This window comes from Pan troglodytes, chromosome 2 (genome assembly GCF_028858775.2).
Source record: "Pan troglodytes isolate AG18354 chromosome 2, NHGRI_mPanTro3-v2.0_pri, whole genome shotgun sequence".
NCBI lineage: Eukaryota > Metazoa > Chordata > Mammalia > Primates > Hominidae > Pan > Pan troglodytes.
This window is the reverse complement of record NC_086015.1, coordinates 63,917,376-63,937,605: the sequence shown is the minus strand read 5'-3', so window position 1 is coordinate 63,937,605 and position 20,230 is coordinate 63,917,376. Positions and strand designations below refer to the sequence as shown.

The window sequence follows — 20,230 nt, the reverse complement described above, 5'->3', positions numbered from 1 at the left end:
GCAAAGTTTTTCACACTGTGTTCTTTGGAAGCTCCAGGGCTTCTTCACGCCCAGGATAAGTATATTGACTCCACATTAGTTTTTAGGAGAATGGTTCTTCTACCTGTTCCCATTTTGTAAATTACACTTCAGTAGAATAATTTTTAAAACAATGGTAAAGTCCTTAAGAGAAAGTTAAATTAAAAAATAAATTGTGAATTTTTTTTTAACTGAAAGATGTTGTGGTCAAGTAGCACAGATTTTGTGGTTAAGCAGTTGTAGTACTAATAATCGTGGCAGCAGCAGCTACAATGATAGCTGCAAACACCTTGCATCTATGCTTACTAAGTTCCAAGTACTAGTCTGGGTATTTTGCAGTACTAACCAATTTGATCCTTACAGCAACCCTATGAGATGGGTTCATTTTACAAACAAGAAATCCGAAGCTCTGAGGTATTGACTATCTCAGGTCCCACAGCTGGAAAGTGGCAGGACTAGGAATTAAGCCCAGGCTGTCAAGCTGCAGATTCTGTATATTGTCATCCCGTGACCTAAGGTTAAGGACCTGAACCTTCCATGTCACTTAGCTTAAAGTGAAAGCTATGCTTGCTGTGAAATCCTGACTTGGTGGATGTATGACCATGGAGCGCACTTTACACATTCATGCCAGCTAGAGGATGTCTCATTAACTCTACCTTACCTGTGACACTCCCTACCTCTATAGACTTTTTGCCGGTGAGGGTGTGACATTTCTCTGGAGCAAAACTTGATACCCAAATTTTATATCCATGAGCCTGGTACGGCCTGTTTTATGTTACTAATTTTAAAGAATTGGTTGTTGGTTAATCACCTTAATGAGTTAAGCCTGAGTTGGCTGTAGCCAGGGCTCAGCAGTGTCCTAAGCCAACACCTAGAAGACACATTCATTTTTTCACATGTCAAGTACACACTTAGCCTTCAAATGGCTTTCTTGACCAAATGTTAATTCCAAAGGTTAAAAGGCATAGAAAAATCATTATAAACTATTCACCTCACCTCACCTCCTGCACCGCAAATTCTGACCCACACCTTGAGGGAGCATCCATGCTGAAAGTTCCTAAAAGGTCTCCGCCATTGTAAATTTCTGATCGGTGGTGAGATTCCTGGCAAATTGGAGTTGCTATTAAGACTCTGCTGCAGTTCCCTCTGTTAGTGTAGGGTCCTGACTAAATGGTATGATGCAGTGTGTCTTCTGTTAATGGCCAGTCTGTGTGAGCCACATAGACTGAAGTTAGGAAGGGTTCCATTCTGCACTGAAAAAGTTTGGCCAACATAAATCAAGGGCCTCAATCACTGATATCACCCAGAAAAAGAAACATGATCAATTTTTCATATAATTTCTGGCCGGTACCTATGGAATCACTCTGTCTCATTGTACAACAGAGTATATTATGAGAAAAATGAGGGTTGGTGCTGGGGCTTCCCCCACTGTCTATTGCCTCTTTTATTGTTATTGCTTTAGCAGTATTCATCGTTTGTGCCTCAAAGCCACCAGACAGGGTCCCACAAATCTCTCTGGCTCCCTGTGTGGAAGCTGGGCTGAGATGATATGCAGCTCTCTGGGTGCTCCCAGCACCATCATTCTAGACCCAAGCCGAGATATGATTTAGGAGGTCCCCATAAAACTGGGGCTCATTGTCCTAATCGGAGTCATTTAGCCTGTCTTAAGCTATCAAATCAGAGCTCCTGGGTTGTGGGGAGTTAGTTAGGGGGTGGTTTTTCTAGTATATTTTACAATGTATATTTTCAAACTTATTTTGAAAAGAATCTCATTTATGAAGGGAATGTGCTTTTTCGTTGGTTTTTAAATAAATTTTATTGTGTGTATTTGAGGTATACAACATGGCGTTAAGACATATATACAAAATAGTAAAATAGTTATGTAATGAAGCAAATTCACATATTCATCATCTTACATAGTTACTCACTTTTTTGTTTGGGTGTTTGTTTTTGTGACAAGGGCAACTAAAGTATACTCATTTGGCAGGAATCCCAAATACAGTACAGTTTTACCTGCAGTCTTCATGTTGTATGTTAGATCTCTAGACTGGTTCTTCCTACAAATCTGCTGCTTACTATTCTCTGACCTGTATCTCCCCATTCTGCCCTCCCAACCTCCACCGCAGTCTGATAACCACTGTTTTATTCTCTATCTCTATATATTTTACTTTAAGATTCCACATTTAAGTAAGATCATGTTATATTTTTCTTCCTGTGTCTGGTTTATTTCACTTAGTGTATGTCTTCCAGGTTCATCCTTGTTGGCGCAAATGACAGACTCTCTTAATTTTTAAGGCCGAATAGTATTCATTGTATTTATTATATACCATTTTTTAATCTGTTTGTCCTTTGATGGACATTTACATTGTTTGTATATCTTCACTACTATAGATAATGCTGCAATGGACATGAGGGTGCAGATATCTTTACAAGATGGTGATTTCAAAGGTAATATGGACTTGTAGCACATCTGGGTAGAACCCTTGCAAAAAGTTGCAGCTCCACTTGGCAGCCCTGTAGGTTGAGATTTGCCCCATCCTGGAAGAGGATGTCATTTTTAAATGTGTGACTTTGACATAAATACCTGCTCACTTGAGTTAGAAGGAAAATGTAACCCTTAAAAAGATGATTCTGCTTAATACTTTGTAATTCAGGAATGTCAAGAAGCAACAAAGCATATGTACCAAGAGAAAAGCAGGATTTGGATCACACTAAATTCTATTTATGCCAAATGTTTTATTTTGTTGAAGTCACATGTGAAAATAGCAATATTGAATGATGAAAAATCTTAAATTTAGCCCCTGTTAAGGAGAATAATGTTCCTTTGAAAGATTTTGTAGTAACGGTCAAAGCAAGGAGCAAATTACTTATAGCAAATCATAAAATGGTGGGAGAAGGAGAGCTTCACTTTGGAACTCTTAGCTCCTTGCTCCAATTCCCACAGTAAACAACAGCACAGTTTTAAAATGTTGCACATGGGCCCAGAGATATTTATTCACACTAAAGAAACACAACTTCCAACTACACCAAAATGAGTCCCTCCTGATGATGTTTAAATAAATTGTGCCAACCCACCAATAAAGCACGCTGACATGTCATGAAGTGACAGCCATCACTTTTAACACATTTCATCACCGCTCTGCAGAGGCTGACTATCTGTATCTTATCACACTGTGAAGGATCCTTTGTTCCTTCATTTCTCCTGGCATCTTTTTTTCTCTCTACTTAAACAACCCAGCCATAGCTGTTGGACAAAGAAAAAAGAAATATGTCATCATGTTTTAGTTATTTTTAAAAGCACCTGCTTTTTAGAACACAATTTGCAAAGATTATCTGAAATAGATTAACCTTTTAAAGTGATAATGACATAAAATTATGTAAGTAATTTTCCTAAGAAATAACACACTGAAAATAATGTGTGACACCATCGACATAAAGCTCAGCATAGGCTTTTGTCTGAATTCAGTTACTTTGGGGTGACCATTTTAATCAAACCATTTGTCTGTCTCTACATCCAGGAATGTCCATACCACAGGTATCTTGACCTTCCCCAAATTTCTGGTTCTACTTTCTGGTTTCTTTGTTAGCACTGGAAAGAGAATTAGCACAAGCTTGTCCTTCATGGCTGACCTCTCCAGGTTTCTTATCACTTTTATTTAAACCAGATCTTAGAGGCAAAAACCACAGTAGTATTGCGCTCAGCTAGTGAGATAATTAGGAAGTGCTGTCTCCATAATTACTATGTTACTGTCTCTGGAGGGACATGAAAGCTTGTCCTGTCCCTTTAACAGGACAAGTTGCTAATTCCCTTAACATTTTTTTCCCTTTGGACTGATCATATTTCACAAATTTTTGCATTTTGAAATGTTTTAAAGGGAGGCTTAAGCAATAATGCACAGATTATGGAAATGATCCTCATTAAGTAGAAGGCAGATTTCTGAAAAAGCCATAGAGCTGCCTCGAAACGTGTAACCTCCATTAGAGGCTTCACTCGAATGTTTATTCATGGAGCAGTAAATGTTTGTTATTATACATTTTATTGAAACATAAATTAAAGAACTGTAATTATGTGTATAGCAAACAGTAAAGCAATGTGCATTTGTCACAAAATGAGTAAGACAAGGAAAAATGCTATCATTGTTTCATTTGCATCCAAATCCTTTTTTTGTGTACCCAACAGAAAGGCACCCAGAGGGAATCACTCTACAAATTAATGTTCTGATATGATGTATAAATAAAAAAATAGATATTCTTGATATTTTGTCTAACAAAGACAGCACCCTGGAAATAATTTGTAAAGATCAGAAGATATCCAAAGAAAGGTTAGGTTTCTTCTTCTCTCCTGAGAGAGAACCACAGTAGCTCTTAATGAAGTTAATACTGAAGAACAAATATATCCCCTTGGCAACCCTTGCAATGCTGACTGTTTTTAGGATAAGCTATTTCTCCAGACACTTGAGCATATCTGAGGAGTTTTTTAAAAGGGATTTATGTGAGGCTAGAAACACAAGAACTTCAAACTTACATTTTGGTAAAAAGATACTTTTCAATGGGGAAGAAAGGTGTGTACAATGTGATCATAATGGCTCTTCATAGACCATATCTTTGTACACACAAGAACTTTCAAGCAAAAGAAAATGACAAGAATGGCGAAGAAAATCAGTGCATATATTTCTTCTTTTAAGCAAGCTAAGAAATTAAGAGGAGTGTAGTTGTCTATTTTTTAACCATCCATTCATCCATCCATGCACCTATCTGTCCACATTCCCACTCATGTACCTAGCTACCCACCCATCCACCCACCCACTCATCCATCTATTCATCCATTCACCCATCCACCACCCATCCACCCCACCCATCCATCCGTTCATCCATCCATTCAACATTTAGAAGATATGTCTTCTAACCTAGGAACCTAGGGTTAGGGAAAAGAAATGATCAGGGGAAAAATAAGTAATAAATAGCCCAGAGTTCCAGACTAGTGGAAGAGAAAACCTGTAATTACTTATACTTTGTGGTAAAAAGCTGTCATGGACATACGTATAATGAATCAGAAAAGCCTGAAAGAGTCTGAAGAGTACACAAAGGAGGTGGCATTTGAGCATGCTCTTTAAAACTCAGAGGAAGAAAAGGAAAGAGAAAGGAACTCCACATGGAAGGAAGAACACTTATAATTTTTTCTACCAAGCACATGTACTGTAAACTCCGTGACTACAACAACAGCTGAGAAGCACAAGGGTGACAAAAACTCCGTGACTACAACAACAGCTGAGAAGCACAAGGGTGACAAATCTTGAAACATCCTCTGTATCTCCTAAAAGTCATTTTGAAACTTTCATACGTTTTCAGATGGAGACATTACTAAGGCACTGTCCCTTCCCACCCAGCAGCAAGCAGAAGCAATTTTACAAGAACCTTTGAGCTCCTGCATGTCTAACTGAACAGGAAGACTCTATCTTGGAATGATCTTCCCAGGGTTCTACCTGTCCATAACCCAAGGCAGTAGAGATGACCTCATCTGAGAGCCCTAAATCTGGAGTTATCCTGGTTTTATAGGTCTTGGTTAGGTTTGTCAACTTCTCTAGAGGAAGTGATTATAAATTCTACAGATATGGTTTGGCTGCGTCCCCACCCAAATCTCATCTTGAATTGTAGTTCCCATAATCCCCATGTGTCATGGGTGGGACCAGGTGGAGAAAATTGAATCATGGGGGCAGTTTCCCCCATCATGTTCTCATGATACTGAGTTAGTTCTCATGAGATCTGATAGTTTTATAAGGGGATTCCCCTTCACTGGGCACTCATTCTTCTCCTTGCTGCCCCCATGTGAAGAAGGATATGTTTGCTTCCCCTTCTGCCATGATTGTAAGTTTCCTGTAGGCCTCCCTAGCCAGGTGGAACTGTGAATCAATTAAACCTCTTTCGTTTATAAATCACCCAGTCTCAGGTATGTCTTTATTAGCAGTGTGAGAACAGACTAATACATCTACTGTCTTCTCATTAAATAGCTTTAAGAATTTAAAGCTGTTATGTCACTGAAAACCAATCAGAAGCCAAAAGATAATACAGAATATTTGTACAAGATTGATCTCAATTTGTTAGAAGTCCATTCTCTCTAATGGGCCCCTCTTGCAGAAGAGCTTAATATCATAAGGTTGAATAGCAGGGGGTGCAGGGGCAGTGGGCTTAGAACTTTTACTAGGCTGTGTTCAACTGTACCAGAGTGTTGATAGTAGTATCACACTTGGATGTTGGAATCGGGCAGACCTACTCATTCCATGTTCCTCAGCCTTAGTTTCTTCATCTATAAATTAATGATGATAATAATTTGGATTATATCTATCATGCAGTTTTATGATAAATAATTGAGATCTTACAAAGAAAGTGCTTAGCTCAGTTCCTGGCATATGGTGCCTGGCATATAGTAAGAGCTTAATAAATAGCAACAGCTATTACCGTTGCCTCTTGTGATGATAATAAGCAAAGAATGCTCAACTGGAGAGGTTTCTAGCATGCTTGAGGTTTTTTCTTTAGAGCTTGAGGGCCCTGTTTTAGTCTAAAGTATTTCTTTTCCCTCCCAGTGCTCTACTCTGAACATGTTGGAGGTTTCATGAAAGGTATTGATAGATAAGAGTTAGTAGCCCATTCTTTAAAAACTTTCACAGAGCCTTCTTTCTTTCCTTTCTTCTTTGTTTTTCCCCTGCTATCTGCAGATGAGAATAGTTAGAATCAGCAGAAATAAAATTTCCTGGCATGAACTATACTACTAGTTAGGGAGACCATATAATTTATTGTCCACAGCAGAACTTAGGAGAGTGAAAGAAGATGCTGTTTGTTATTACACTGGCCTGTTCATACCTGCAGGCCTAAAGCTGGATGGTTCCAAACAGACTGGGGCATATGGTCACCCAGACATTAGTTATTTACTCAGGAAGGAGCATAGCAAAATACAGATTACGCTTGACATCCCATCAACCTGACTTAGAATCTTAACTCGGCCACTTTTGCCAGCTTGGTGAGCTTGCACAATTTATTTAATTCCAGTAAGCATCAGTGTGCTTACTGAAAGAAAAGGAGACAACAGTTTCTATTTTTTAGTGTTTCGGTGAGGATGTGATAATATACAGTACTAAGTACCACTCCAACATATAATATTCTTATGTAAATGGCAGCAAGTTTTATAACTGATAATGACTTAAAAATGGTGGGTGGATGAATGGTGTGCTATTACTATAAATACGTAAGTAAAGCTTTTTGGCTTATGTGAAAGAAATAATTAAGTGTTGTGTCAGTATTCTCTTTATAGAGAAGAAGAGGACTGAATTTGGGGGATTTATTTACCAGCCCGTGAAAGAACCCACATTTCTCTAGATGCAAAGCCTGCCTCATTCACATCTTTCAACTGACAGCCTCAGAATAGTGGGTGATGCATTTATTTCCATGTCTTTGTTACCCAGATTATATAGTTAACTTACTACTACGGGAGAAAAGAAGCCTGGCACTTCTTTTTGAGACAGCCATTGGTTTTCTTTGGTGGAAATAAGATGTTTTTGCCCTTTGGAAGTGGTCAAGGAGGGAGCCGGGTGCAAAATATCTACAGTAATTTGGGACTTAGAATCTACTGGAGGAAGCCCAAGGAGCAAAAAATTAGAGATAGGAGAATGGGAGGGAAGACTGTTAATTCCTTATGCCCAGATGTTTCCCTCCACATGGCAGTAACTACTCTTATTCTTTCCTTTAATTCACTTAGTAAAGGAAAATGGAAGAAGCCACTTGAAATGTAATCGTCTCTCACTGTTCCTGTTTAGGTCTATTACACAAACAGTAGGAAGATTTCTCATTTTGTTCTGTTTATTGCAGTAGGATTTAAAAAAAAAGGGAGGAGTTCTCTCAACACCTGTTTTCTTAATTGATTGTGATTACTTTGCCCCCAAAAGTGAGTGGTTTTTAAACGAAGTGGGTACATTCTCATAAGCCACATTACCGTCTTATAAACACATCGTTAAAATAGGAAAGGTGACAGAACTATGACAACAGCTCCCTTTCCTACTCTGGATGAGAAGCCCATATGCCATTCCCCTCTTTCTCCTCATTTGCAATCAATGCTTCCTTTGCTTTACAAAGACAAATGCTAGACAAGGCATGTTTTCTTCCTACATGCCCTGTTTTGAGTTTGAGAGCAATGAGGAAGGAAGTCTATCTACTTTTTATCTGTTCTTTTTGTTCTGAATCTCAGTGGAAGAGCTCTTTAAAACAAACCAAAAAATAAAAAATAAAAAATAACTTCTCCTGGGTTTATCCAATGCCTATCACAGCATTTTATGCGATCCAGTCTTTGGGATGATGATGAGCTACTCAGGCTTGCAGTGTGGAAGATGGGGGAAATTGATTGGCAAAATGGATGCATTGACACTTGCTCGCCTCTGTGCTCATGGAGGAGGAATTGAAGAACTTGCCAATGATTTCCACCTTGTGAGCTCAAAGCCAAAAGGAAAAGGCATATACCCAGGCTCTCAGAGTTCAGTGACACTTTATATAGCATCAGATTCCATTATCTTGCTTTTTTTTTACTTGAAAAGATCTTAATTTTTGAAAATTTGAAATTTAAAGCTGTCTGGCTGCTAAAAGCTCCATTAAACTCTCATTGTGGTTTGGAGCAATACATCATCAAAGCCATGGTGCTTAGAAGATGTATGGCACCCATATATCAGGAGATCACCATCCCTCTTATGATATATTATTATAACTCACAATTGGAGCACCACCAGTGATGTATGACTTAAAAACACAATTGTTAAGCCACGAAACTCAACAGAGTCTCCACAAATTCTAGGAGGTGTTTTCTGTGTATTTTTTTCGTTTAAACTGAATTTTTTTTATTTTATTTTTTTCCTCGAAGTTTCCCAACTTGATTGGGACACTTTGAACACATGAAAAGCACTATGTTTCCTCTGTTTCCTGAAAGGCATACCAACTGCCTGAGCATTGCTAATATTCTAAGTGAAGGAGCTCATTGACAGTAGCATCAGAAACCATCAGTGTGCCTGTGCATTTTGACAGGCCACTAATTTGATTCTTGAGTTGATCATGCTGAGGTGTCCTCAAAGTCCTGTAAGTGGCATTACTTCCAGTGACATTTATTTTAGAACTAAGTGGCTGTCAGTAATTTCATGCTGACCCTTGACTCGACTTAGTTGCAGAAGATGAGGCCTCCCCAAATCAAGAAAGGCAAAATCCAGCCATGTAGAACACACAGCTTTGGGGTTGGTGATGGTCTGGATGAAGTAGAATACATTCAGCAAGGCTCACCGTAGAATTAAGCCTTCTGGTTTAGAACAGAAGCAGGTTGTCAAAATTATTTTTAAAACTAATGTCCTGTAATATAGTCACTGCTGGAATTGACTGAATATTCAGAATGTGCAGCATTAGCTTAAGCACTTTACCTATGTATTTCACATAATCGGTATAAAAGTCTTATGCGTTGGGATACTGGTTTTATGCCCACTTGATAAATGAGGGAATATGAAAGAAGTTAAGGAATTGACTCAGTCAAAAGAATAGGTAGGATCTGAACCTTGGCCACCCATCTCCAGTGACTGAACACCAAACTGCTTAATTGTAGGGGCTTCTACCTTTCTGAGATCTGGGAAAGGTAGGATGGGCAAGATGAGGTAGAAAGCACTGGAACACAAGTCAGGGTTTCGGGGTTCTCAAGGTTCCAGTCCCAGCCCTGCCATTGCTTTGTTATTGGTCTTCTAAAAGCCACTCTCCTCTTCTGTGAAATGAAGAAATTAATCACTCTTACCACCCCCCAACGTTTCCTAATTCTAATCCTAGTAGTTTTCAAAGATTTTCTGTTTGTTTGTTTTAGTAATAAATTCTTTTTGCAAATGAAATCGTGCATGGGATCCCAACATAGAAACAGATAAAACAGAGCTGCTCTGTTTGAATCACGGAGGGGGAACTGAAGCCTGCCGCCCTTTCTGGTGCCCCATTCTTACTTCCATCATGAGCTGCTCCTTGGCCATACCAGGCTTGTTCTGGAAGCTCTAGGGCTTTGGGATTTGCAGTTTAAGAACCTCTAACCAGATCTTTATCTGCCTGGTATCTCACCCATGAAAAGGAGACTAAATACTTGAACTTTCGGTTCAGCAGCAAATTATGAGACTCCAGGTGTCAGAAATGAGACAGCACTGTGCAAAGCATTGCTACAAGTGGGGTCTGTGCTCTGCCCACATTGTGTTACCCCCACCCACCATGGCTGCAATGCATCCTACCTAGCCTGACTTGCATTTGACTGACCCTGGAAACCTGGCTTTTCTCACTCTCCAGGTGGGAGAAGGCAGAAGTTCTGGAGTATTGATGTCTCCCCAGGAGCAGTTCTCAACCAGTGAGGACAAAAGTTGGTGTATGAATATGCTAGTTCCTTCACCCCTTGGCTGGGATAACTCTGGGATGCATATTCTTCACTGGTTCTCAGAGTTCTCTAGCAGGTTTTATAAGCTCCAGTCACATGAAATAATAACTCACTTGATCACACATCCTATATTGGCCTCCTTTCCTTTCCTGTTTCCTTCCCTTACTCGTGTTTCCAGGGATCATCCACCAAATAAACTACTTGCACTCTCATCCTTGCTTCAGGGTTTTTGTCTGGGGCAATTGAGACTAAAAAAAAAAAAAAAGCGTGTATCATATTTGTATCACTCTACATGAAGAAAAGGGTTGTTATTGCTTGGTAGTGAGATTAACTGGTGATCTAAATTTTCTCCTGTGTGTTTTTCTGTCTCTTCCAGATTTTCTATGCTGTAAGTTTTTGATGTTGGTATTCAGCAAATGGAAACAATCTTATTGTTACATCACATTTGGTCATTCCAAGTTGAGAGCCGTTGGTGATTATCCAAACATAGAACAATAGATGCTGGGCATGATCACCTGAGGTCGGGAGTTTGAGACCAGCCTGGCCAACATGGTGGAACCCCGTCTGTACTAAAAATGCAAAAAAATTAGCTGGGCATAGTGGCGTGCTCCTGTAGTCCCAGCTACTCAGGAGGCTGAGTCAGGAGAATCACTTGAACTTGGGAGGCGGAGGTTGCAGTGAGCCGAGATCGTGCCACTGCACTCCAGCCTGGGTGACAGAGTGAGACCCTGTCTCAAAAACAAACAAACAAACAAACAAACAAAAAAACAATACGTGAAGATTTCTGAGTCTTGCTGAGGGAAAATTTTGTCTCTTCCTTACCTATAAAAGTGGTAGAATAATACTTCACAGAGGTGTTGTAGAGATAAGAAAAATGTATAAACTATGCATTAAAAATATCAAGGCGTCTGTATGCATTCTCTACTTGTTGCTATAACAAATTGCTGGAGGCAGTGCATGGGTCATATGGTAACATTATTGTTAACCTTTTGGGGAACTGCAGAAACTTTTCTAAAGCAGCCGTACCATTTTACATCTGCACCAGCTTGTACAAGGGTTCCAATTTCTCCACTTCCTTGCCAGCATTTGTTATTATCTGTCTTTTTTTTTTTTTTTTTGAGATGAAGTCTCACTCTGTCGCCCAGGCTGGAGTGCAGTGGCGCAATCTCGGCTCACTGCAACTTCCACCTCCCAGGTTTAAGAGATTCTCCTACCTCAGCCTCCTGAGTAGCTGGGATTACAGGTGTGTGCCACCATGCCTGGCTAATTTTTGTATTTTTAGTAGAGACAGTGTTTCACTATATTGGCCAGGCTGGTCTCGAACTCCTGACCTTGTGATCCACCCGCCTTGGCCTCCCAAAGTGCTGGGATTACAGGCGTGAGCCGCTGCACCCGGCCTATCTGTCCTTTTTATTACAGTTGCCCTAGTATGTGTTAAGTGGTATTGTCATTGTGGTTTTGGGCTAAGGATGTTGAGCATCTTTTCATGTATTCATTTATCCATCCTCTTTGGAGAAATGTCTATTCATATCCTTTGCCCATTTTACTTAGGATTTTTGTCTTTTTATTACTTAGTTGTAAGTATTTCTTTATGTATTTTAGATATACTTCCCTTATCAGATAGGTGATTTGTAAATCCTTTCTGCCAGTCTCTGGCTTGGCTTTTCACATTCTTGCTTGTGGCCTTTGAAGTAGAAAGTTTACAATTTTGATGATGTTCACCCTCTTCCAGTTTTAAGGACTCCTGATGACATTGGGGCAACCTGGAAAATCTATGATACCTCTCCCAGTCTTAAGGTCAGCTGCTTAATAACCTTAATTCATTTGCAGCCATAATTTATCTTTTGTAGCTTAACATAATCACAGGTCAGGGATTAGGTCATGGATAACTTTGAAGGTGGCCATTATCTTTTTACCACAGTATCGTCTGTTATTCTTTAGAATCAGACCTGCCTTCTGCAGTTGCTCATTGGCACATGTGAGGGAGAAGGATTCACACAGGGCCAACTGGTGGAGGTTGCAGGACACCAGCTGTGGAGCAGGGTAGCTCTTCAGCCTTCCTTGCTCTTTCCCCCGCCATGAGCCGTGTTTCTATCCCTTAGAATTGAATTACAATATATTCTGAGAAGGAAAAAGGATATCGGTACAACCACACTGGCAATCCTCAGGTGAGTATGGGCAGAAGAGATGTGTTCAAAGAGATGGAGGAAGGAGCAGAGACAGCGCAGAAGAGGCAGAGCCTCTAAAAATGATGGCACTGCATGCTGTCTCTATTTCACCTCCTGCTTGCTCTGAAACCCACTGCAGTTAAGTTTTGGGTTTTTGTTTTTGTTGTTGTTTTGAGACAGAGTCTTGCTCTGTCGCCCAGGCTGGAGTGCAGTGGCACGATCTCGGCTCACGGCAACCTCCGCCTCCCGGGTTCAAGTGATTCTCCTACATCAGCCTCCCGAGTACCTGGGATTACAGGCATGTGCCACCACGCCTGGCTAACTTTTTGTGTATTTTTAGTAGAGACGGAGTTTCACCATGTTGGTCAGACTGGTCTCGAACTCCTGACCTCGTGATCCGCCCGCCTCGGCCTCCCAAAGTGCTGGGATTACAGGCGTGAACCATAGCACCCGGCCTTCAGTTTTTTTTTTTTTTAAGTAATAGCTTTATTGAGATATAATTCACATAATATAAAAGAAACCCTATTAAAATATACAGTTCATTCTTTTAGTATTGTCACAAAGTTGTGCAACCATCACTGCTATATAATTCCAGGACGTATCCATTAGCCCAAAAGAAACCCTGTGCCCATTAGCAGTTACCCTGCATCCCTCTTCACAACCACACATCTTTCTTTCTCTATGACTCAGCCTCGTTTGGCTTTTTCATATAAATGGCATGGTACAATATGTGGCCGTTTTTGTCTGGCTTATTTCCCTGAGCATGATGCTTTCACTCAGTGCACATTACTCCTTTTTATGGCCAAATCATATCCTATTGTCTTCATATACTGCACTTTGTTTACCATTGATTAGTTGATAGTCATTTGGGTTGTTTATACTTTTTGGTGATTGTGAATAATTTACGTACAAGTTTTTGTGTGGACATATGTCTTCAGTTCTCTTGGGTATGTATTAGGATCAGAATTCTGAGTCACATGGTTACTCCATGTTCAACTTTTTGAGGAACTGCCAAACTGTTTTCCAAAGTAACTGTGTGATTTTACATCCCCAGTAGTGTAGGAGGGTTCCAGCTCTCCACACTCTGGCCAATGCTTGTTATTGTGTGTCTTCTGATTATTGCCTTTCTAGTGGGTATGAAGTAGCTCAGTGTGGTTTTGATTTGCATTTCCCTAATGACTAATAATGTGGAGCATCTTTTCATGGGGTTTTAAATTTTGTTCTCCTAGCCTTACTGAAACAATTCAAGCTTTCAAAAACATTTCACACCGTTAGTGATACACTCTTTGAAATTTGTTCTCTGGGCTGTTGGAACTTACCCCCTCTTGATTTTGCTCCTTTCCTTACTACAGCCTTAAATTGAGTCCTACTTCTCTTCCCAAACTTCAAACGTTAGAGTGGCCCAGTGCTCAGTATTTACCTTATACCATTATGTTTTTCTTCAGGACACTTATTTCTATCCAAAATTAGAATGTATAGTCATTTCCTTACTTATCTTCTGCATCACCCATTGGAATATAAGCTCTATGGGGACAGAGGCTTTGTCTTGTCCATTAACGTATCCCTGGTTCCTAGAATAGCACCTAGAAATAGATATTTTTGAGTGAATTAATGTATACTTTAGAAAAGTGTACAGAAGTGTTACATGAATGAAAATCAGGACTCCACAATCAAATAAGTTTCTAGAATGCTGGATTAGATGAAGTTAAACAAGCATCTTCTGTGTGGAAATTCTCATACTTTAATGTGCTAATGAGCATTGTGAAATGTTATTTGACCATGAAAACATTTTTGGTGTGGAATGTGTCATGGGACTTTAAAAAGATACTCTTCTAGCTCAAGCAGCTAAACTGCAACCCCTAGCAAATTTGTGGAAGGCTTTTATTAAATAGATGTTTTGTTGGCACTTAGAAAAGTAAGTTGTGATCACCACAGCTTAATATGAAGGCAGTAAGAACAGATTATATCAAATTATCCTCATCTCTGCTATTCATAGCGTTTTTATCAGAATGTCGTTCTATTAGAAGTCCATAGTGATGGTATATTTTCACAGCAATGAGGCTTTGAGCTGGCTTTGTCATGATTTCCCTGTTCTGAGAAGCTGAGTGGGTTGTCAGCATCGTGTGATCAGCCTGTCACTTAAGAATTTATGTCACGATATCAGGGTGGGTTGAGATCTATGCCCTCGGGAAAAAACCACCTGTACAGTGAGCTGTTTACGGTTTCAGTGTGTCACGGCGAATTTCAAGTGGTTACCAGTGATCAAGAGTGGCTTTTCTAGAACTTAGTGGTAACACAGCCTATAGAGATAGCCCTGAACTAAACCCAGAAGACGAGGGTAAAGAAAAGTAGGCGGGGGATAGACCTGGACCCTGGAGGTTCCCAAGTGCAGGTTCGCAACCCACCATATGTTAGTAGTGGATACTAACAGGCATATTCCTGAGGACCACGCAAGGAGAGTGGTCAGAGTGCAGAAAGCCAGAGAAGCATTCAGAAAGATGTCTCCACATACTGGACATAGTAGCTCACAGCTGTAATCTCAGCTACTTGGGAGGCTGAGGAGAGGGGATTGCTTGAGGCCAGGAGTTTGAGACCAGACTGGGCAACATAGTGAGAACTCCATTGCTAAACATATGAAAAAAAGTTAGCTTGATGTGGTAGCATGCACCTGTAGTCCCAGCCATTTGGGAGGCTGAGGCAGGAGGCTCTCTTGAGCCTGGGAGTTGAAGGTTGCAGTGAGCTCTGATTGTATCACTGTACTCCAACCTGGGTGACAGAGTGAGATTCTGTGGGGAGAGAGAAAAGAAGGAAAGGAAGGGAAAAAAATAAAAAGGAAGGAGGGAAAGAAGAAGGAAAAGAAAAAAGAGAAAAGATAGAAGGAAAGAAGGAAAAAAAAGAGGAAAAAACAAGAAAAGAGACAAAGAGTCTACACATAATGCAGTAGGGCAGGCAAAACAGCAAGTGACCTCAGTGCCCACACTGGCAGAAGCAAGGTAAGAAACCAGGTGGATATTGTAAGCCAGTGGTTCTCAAAGTGTGGCATTAGACCAGCATCAGCTGGGAGCTTGTTAGAAATGCAGACTTTTAGGGCCCTGCTGTCTGCATTTTAATAAGCCCCAAGTACAGGTGGAAGATTGAGAATGGCTAGTCAAAGCCACAGAAACCAGCTTTCACAAAAGAGATGCTTGAACAATGCCCTCATTCAAGGAGCTTCTTAATATCTTTATTTTATTTTATTTTATTTTTTTGCTGGTGCAGAAATCAATCCCTGAATGTGATGTCTACTTGGTCTTCAGGTTTAAATTTGTTTTTTTAAATAATAAAACTAATTCTTGTACAGTTCTAGGTAATGAGTACTAACTACATGCAAAGCTGAATGCTCAGCACATGGTTAGCAGACTTAATCCTCTTAACAACCCTGTGAGGTAGCAACCATTATAATCCCCATATAGATAAGATACTGACACATAGACTGTGAGACAAGGTCCCACAGTTAGTTTGTGGTAGGTCCAAGATTTGTGTTAGGAAGTTTGACTGGAAGACACTGGTCTGGAACTTCCTAGAATGTATAAGGGAGATGATGAAAGATGGATGGGAGGGAGGAAGAGGGGAAGAAAAGAGGAGGGGGACAGAAAGAAGAAAGGAGAAAAAGAGGAGAAGAAGAAAGGATAGCAGGAGATTCTGGAATTAAAGAGTGAGTGAAGGCTCCTTCTAAGGGTTGTCTGTATCCTTGTACTACCTTATTTTCCTGGTTTTGCTTTTAAGTCAGCCCATCTAGAGATTTCAATAGATTTCAGCCCAGGCCCACCTGCCTGGCTTCCTCCTAAGAATTTGGTTTCATGGGTAGTTTGTGATTTATTTTTTCCTTGTTTGTTCTTTCACTTTCTCTCTCCATGCTCACGTAATCTTTGTGACTGAAATACACACTTGGCCCAGTTCCTGAGAGATCCGTGACTGGCTTTATCATTGACTGGCGAATATTCTGGCAAAAGCGTGTCACTCTTTGGGAACTGTGCTCAGGGGCTGCTTTGAAGCTCCTCTCTGCTTCATTCACCTTGGACCACGTTGCACCCTGCCTCGGCTTTAATAGCGTGTCATTTTCCCCCTCCTTGTACAGCGAAGCCACAGGGACACTTAATCTTACGTTCTCTTGAGGCCTTTTGGAGCCTCGGAACCCGATCGCAGTAATCAGGAAGGGGTGGGTGATCGGGGATGAGGTTTGACCCTCTGTCTGCCTCTCTCTATTTAAGCTCTTCATTTTCACATTCCTCCCCACGGTTTGTAATAAAAGTGGAACATAGCTCAAGGGCAGAAATGAGGTTTAACTTCAGCCGAGGTACAATAGAGGCTATTTGGAAAGTAAAACTTTCAAATGGCAGTTTAGCTTTGAAGAATATATTGAATTAGATATGCTCTGAGCCCTGATTCACCATCATTGCATAATAGCATTGCTATGTATATTACCTGGGTGCTTTAGTAGACTAGAGAAATGGGCTATTTAAAAGATTAAGTTCGCAGAATCAGTGCATGTGCTAATGAAACACGTGGGAGCAAAAACCAGGCAACCTCATTTCCGGTGCTGACTTTTACTTCCTGTGGCGCCCTGGCCTCACCAAACATTGATATCTTCTTCTGTAAAATGCAAATCATGGTAGACCTTGCCTCACGGGATTTTTTTTTTTTTTTTTTTTTTTTTTTTTTTTTTTTTTTTTTTTTTTTTTTTTGAGGAGTCTCGCTCTGTCGCCCAGGCTGGAGTGCAGTGGCGCGATCTCAGCTCACTGCAAGCTCCGCCTCCTGGTTTCAGGCCATTCTCCCACCTCAGCCTCCTAATTTTTTGTTTTTGTAGTTTTAGTAGAGACGGAGTTTCACCGTGTTGGCCAGGATGATCTCGATCTCCTGACCTCGTGATCCGCCCACCTCGGCCTCCCAAAGTGCTGGGATTACAGGCATGAGCCACCGTGCCCGGCCACCTCATAGGATTTTTAAGAGTACTAAATGACAGAATGCCAAACACAGAGCTTTCCTTATCATAGGAAATAAATGCTTACTAAATGAGAACTGTTTGTATTACTATTATATGATTATTTTTCGAAGCCCCAAGTCTGTAATTCTGCCCATACTACTTGCTACTCTCATTCATTCGCTCTTTACTTATGCAGTTCTCTGTTAGCCAATTCTTATTTCTTGTCAGTTTCAGAGTCATGATGGTCACCTTTGAAGATGCACTGTCATTTCAAAGCACTGGCTAACTACAACCAAGACTGACAACCATGAATAATTCCATAGAGACTCTGAAACACTCTAGCATTTCGCTCCAACTCTTATATATACCCCACGTTGTTCTCTCTTGCTTAGTGCACTCTGTTCTCGGCAGATTTCAGGTATAGTTACCAAATGTGGATATCAGCTTCCTCTGAAAAATAACCCAGCAGGAACCATCGTGGAGTAATTGGGCTTCATGAGAGCATCACTGTCAAGTCTAAAAATACATGGGGAGATAATCACATTTTTTTTCTTTCTTGTACATTTTCAGCACGTTCACGTCCATGTTCTTCCCAGGAAGGCTGGAGACTTTCACAGGAATGACAGCATCTATGAGGAGGTGGGTCTGTTCTCTCTGATCTTATTGTTTGATCACGGGGACTGTTGGTGGGATGACATCAACCTAATGGATCAAGTATTACCCTAGATATGGTCTGAAATGGAATTCTATTTAGCCAGACTTGGAAAGTGGCAGTAGAGGCCAAGGAGTCAAGAATGGCCATCGTGGGAACCCATGACTAATTAATTATAATGATTTTCTTTTTCAAATGAAAACCAGCAGAAACCAAGTGTCCTTGTGATTTCTATCCTGTCATTTACCAGGACAGTAAATATTTGCATGGAGATATGGCCCAGAATCTCCATAGAAGAAAACCTACAGTGCTACCACTGGAAATCAAGCAGATTGATATATGATTCTTTTAGTCAAATACTACACTTAATTTTTAAAACACTTTGGAACTCAGCTTATCTTTCCCAACAGCATTTATTCAAAGTGAAACTTTAAATTATCATGAGCAAAAACTAGGTTGGTTTGAGTAAGTGTAACTCACATATCATAAATATTAAAGCAGTTAATTTATTTCTAAGTACTCCCATTCAAAGATACAAGTGTGAAACCACTACAAACATGAACCAGCAAGAGCCAGGTGATCTGCGCCTAAAGCCCTGTCTACATGAGAACCTTCAGATGCCCATTTCCATCTTGTGGAGCATACAGCCTGTCATGGATCAGGCTGTTATAAAATATAAGGTGATTTCAATTTACCTGTTTATTGTAGCCAAAGAGGAGAAAGTATGTCCCCCACATGGTAGAGCAGATTAGATAGCACTAGTGCCCTGGAGTGATTGGTTAAATGGACTTTGAGGCTGTTTGTGGATGCAAGGAAAAATGCTGTGATTGATTAGCAATGCCTGCCAAGGGCATCGGATAGGAGGGAGGTATCATATTTGCCATCTATTTGACATTCCTGTTCTAACTCTTTGAGAATGCTTTTTAAAACACATTGTTTATCTCGATTGTTTGTCATGTGGCTCTATCAAATAAACCACATGATTATCTCTACCTCGTTTCCAGGGACCAGTTAAAATCTATGCATCTTTTTGTGAGTGTGTGTCTATAGGGCTTCTTTGCAGTGATGAAATTAAAACGGCAACTCAAACCCTGAAAATAAAGAACAATAGGTCAGCAGTTAATAATGAAACGTATAATTAATGTTTCTGGGACACATTCGATTCCGTGAGGTGGCTGGTTATTCTGCCTTTAGGATAACCCTTACTATCTTGTGCTTTGTATGTTTTCCAAGAGCTGTATTGGATGTGTGTAGAGTGGAAATAGTCTAGTCACCAGTCCCTAAGTGCTGATTTGTGGACCAGTTGCTGCAGGTCTCAATTCCCAGGAGGTCCCGTCACTGGAGATTCTGATCAAGTAGATTGCACAGCACTCAGGAATCAGTCATTGTATAAGGAAATCCCCAGGAGACTCTGATGCATGACTACCTTTGGGAATAGGCTCTCTGGGTTTTACAAAGCCATTTTCTATAAAACTATAATTTGAACTCATTTTTTGTTGGATGTGGAATGCAGTTTGGGGATTGATAAGGGCTTAGTTCACATTGGAAGAAAATCAGAATTATAGAGTAATTATAAAGAGATGTAATTAAAATACAAATACCAATCTCACTAATGTAAACTAAGGTTAATGTTGCCAAATACGACTGTTTTAATGAATAAATTAGCACATGAATTATATACTAGTAAATACTGCTAAAGTAGCATAAAAGTGCTTGAAAACACTGTTTTCTTAGGCTGAACAGTCACCTTGAAATCTTGTCGATGTTCCAAATGTGCTTAAAATGAAGCTGCATGGTTACATTTCAGCCCAGTTCGAGACACAATGTACAGCGCTGTCGTTGGTGTATGGCCTCTCTCTCCTCTCTTATTCTTTTGCCCTTGTCTGCATGCTCTGATGGCCCCACAGAAAAGAAAACACATGTTTCTACTTCCCACATTTTGGAGGATCATCTCAGGAGAAATAATTACTGTGAGAGTTTTTCTTTTTTTAAAAATCAGTGGTATAAGTCAT

General features: G+C 40.2%; 1 protein-coding gene across 18 annotated transcripts in view; it reads left to right on the top strand.

The window, feature by feature from the left end:
- FHIT (fragile histidine triad diadenosine triphosphatase) overlaps positions 1–20,230 on the top strand; it is a 1,502,083-nt gene that overhangs the window by 1,310,634 nt on the left and 171,219 nt on the right. For 17 of the 18 annotated variants that reach the window (XR_001713011.2, XM_063805996.1, XM_063805995.1 and 14 more), the window contains one exon: positions 18,137–18,205. The exons of the other annotated variant lie outside the window; for it this stretch is intronic. Coding sequence is in view for 16 of the 17 variants with exons in the window: in XM_063805996.1 (XP_063662066.1) it covers positions 18,137–18,205 (69 nt within the window). In the remaining variant the exon portion in view is untranslated. The remainder of the gene's footprint in view (positions 1–18,136; positions 18,206–20,230) is intronic. 18 annotated transcript variants of the gene reach the window in all.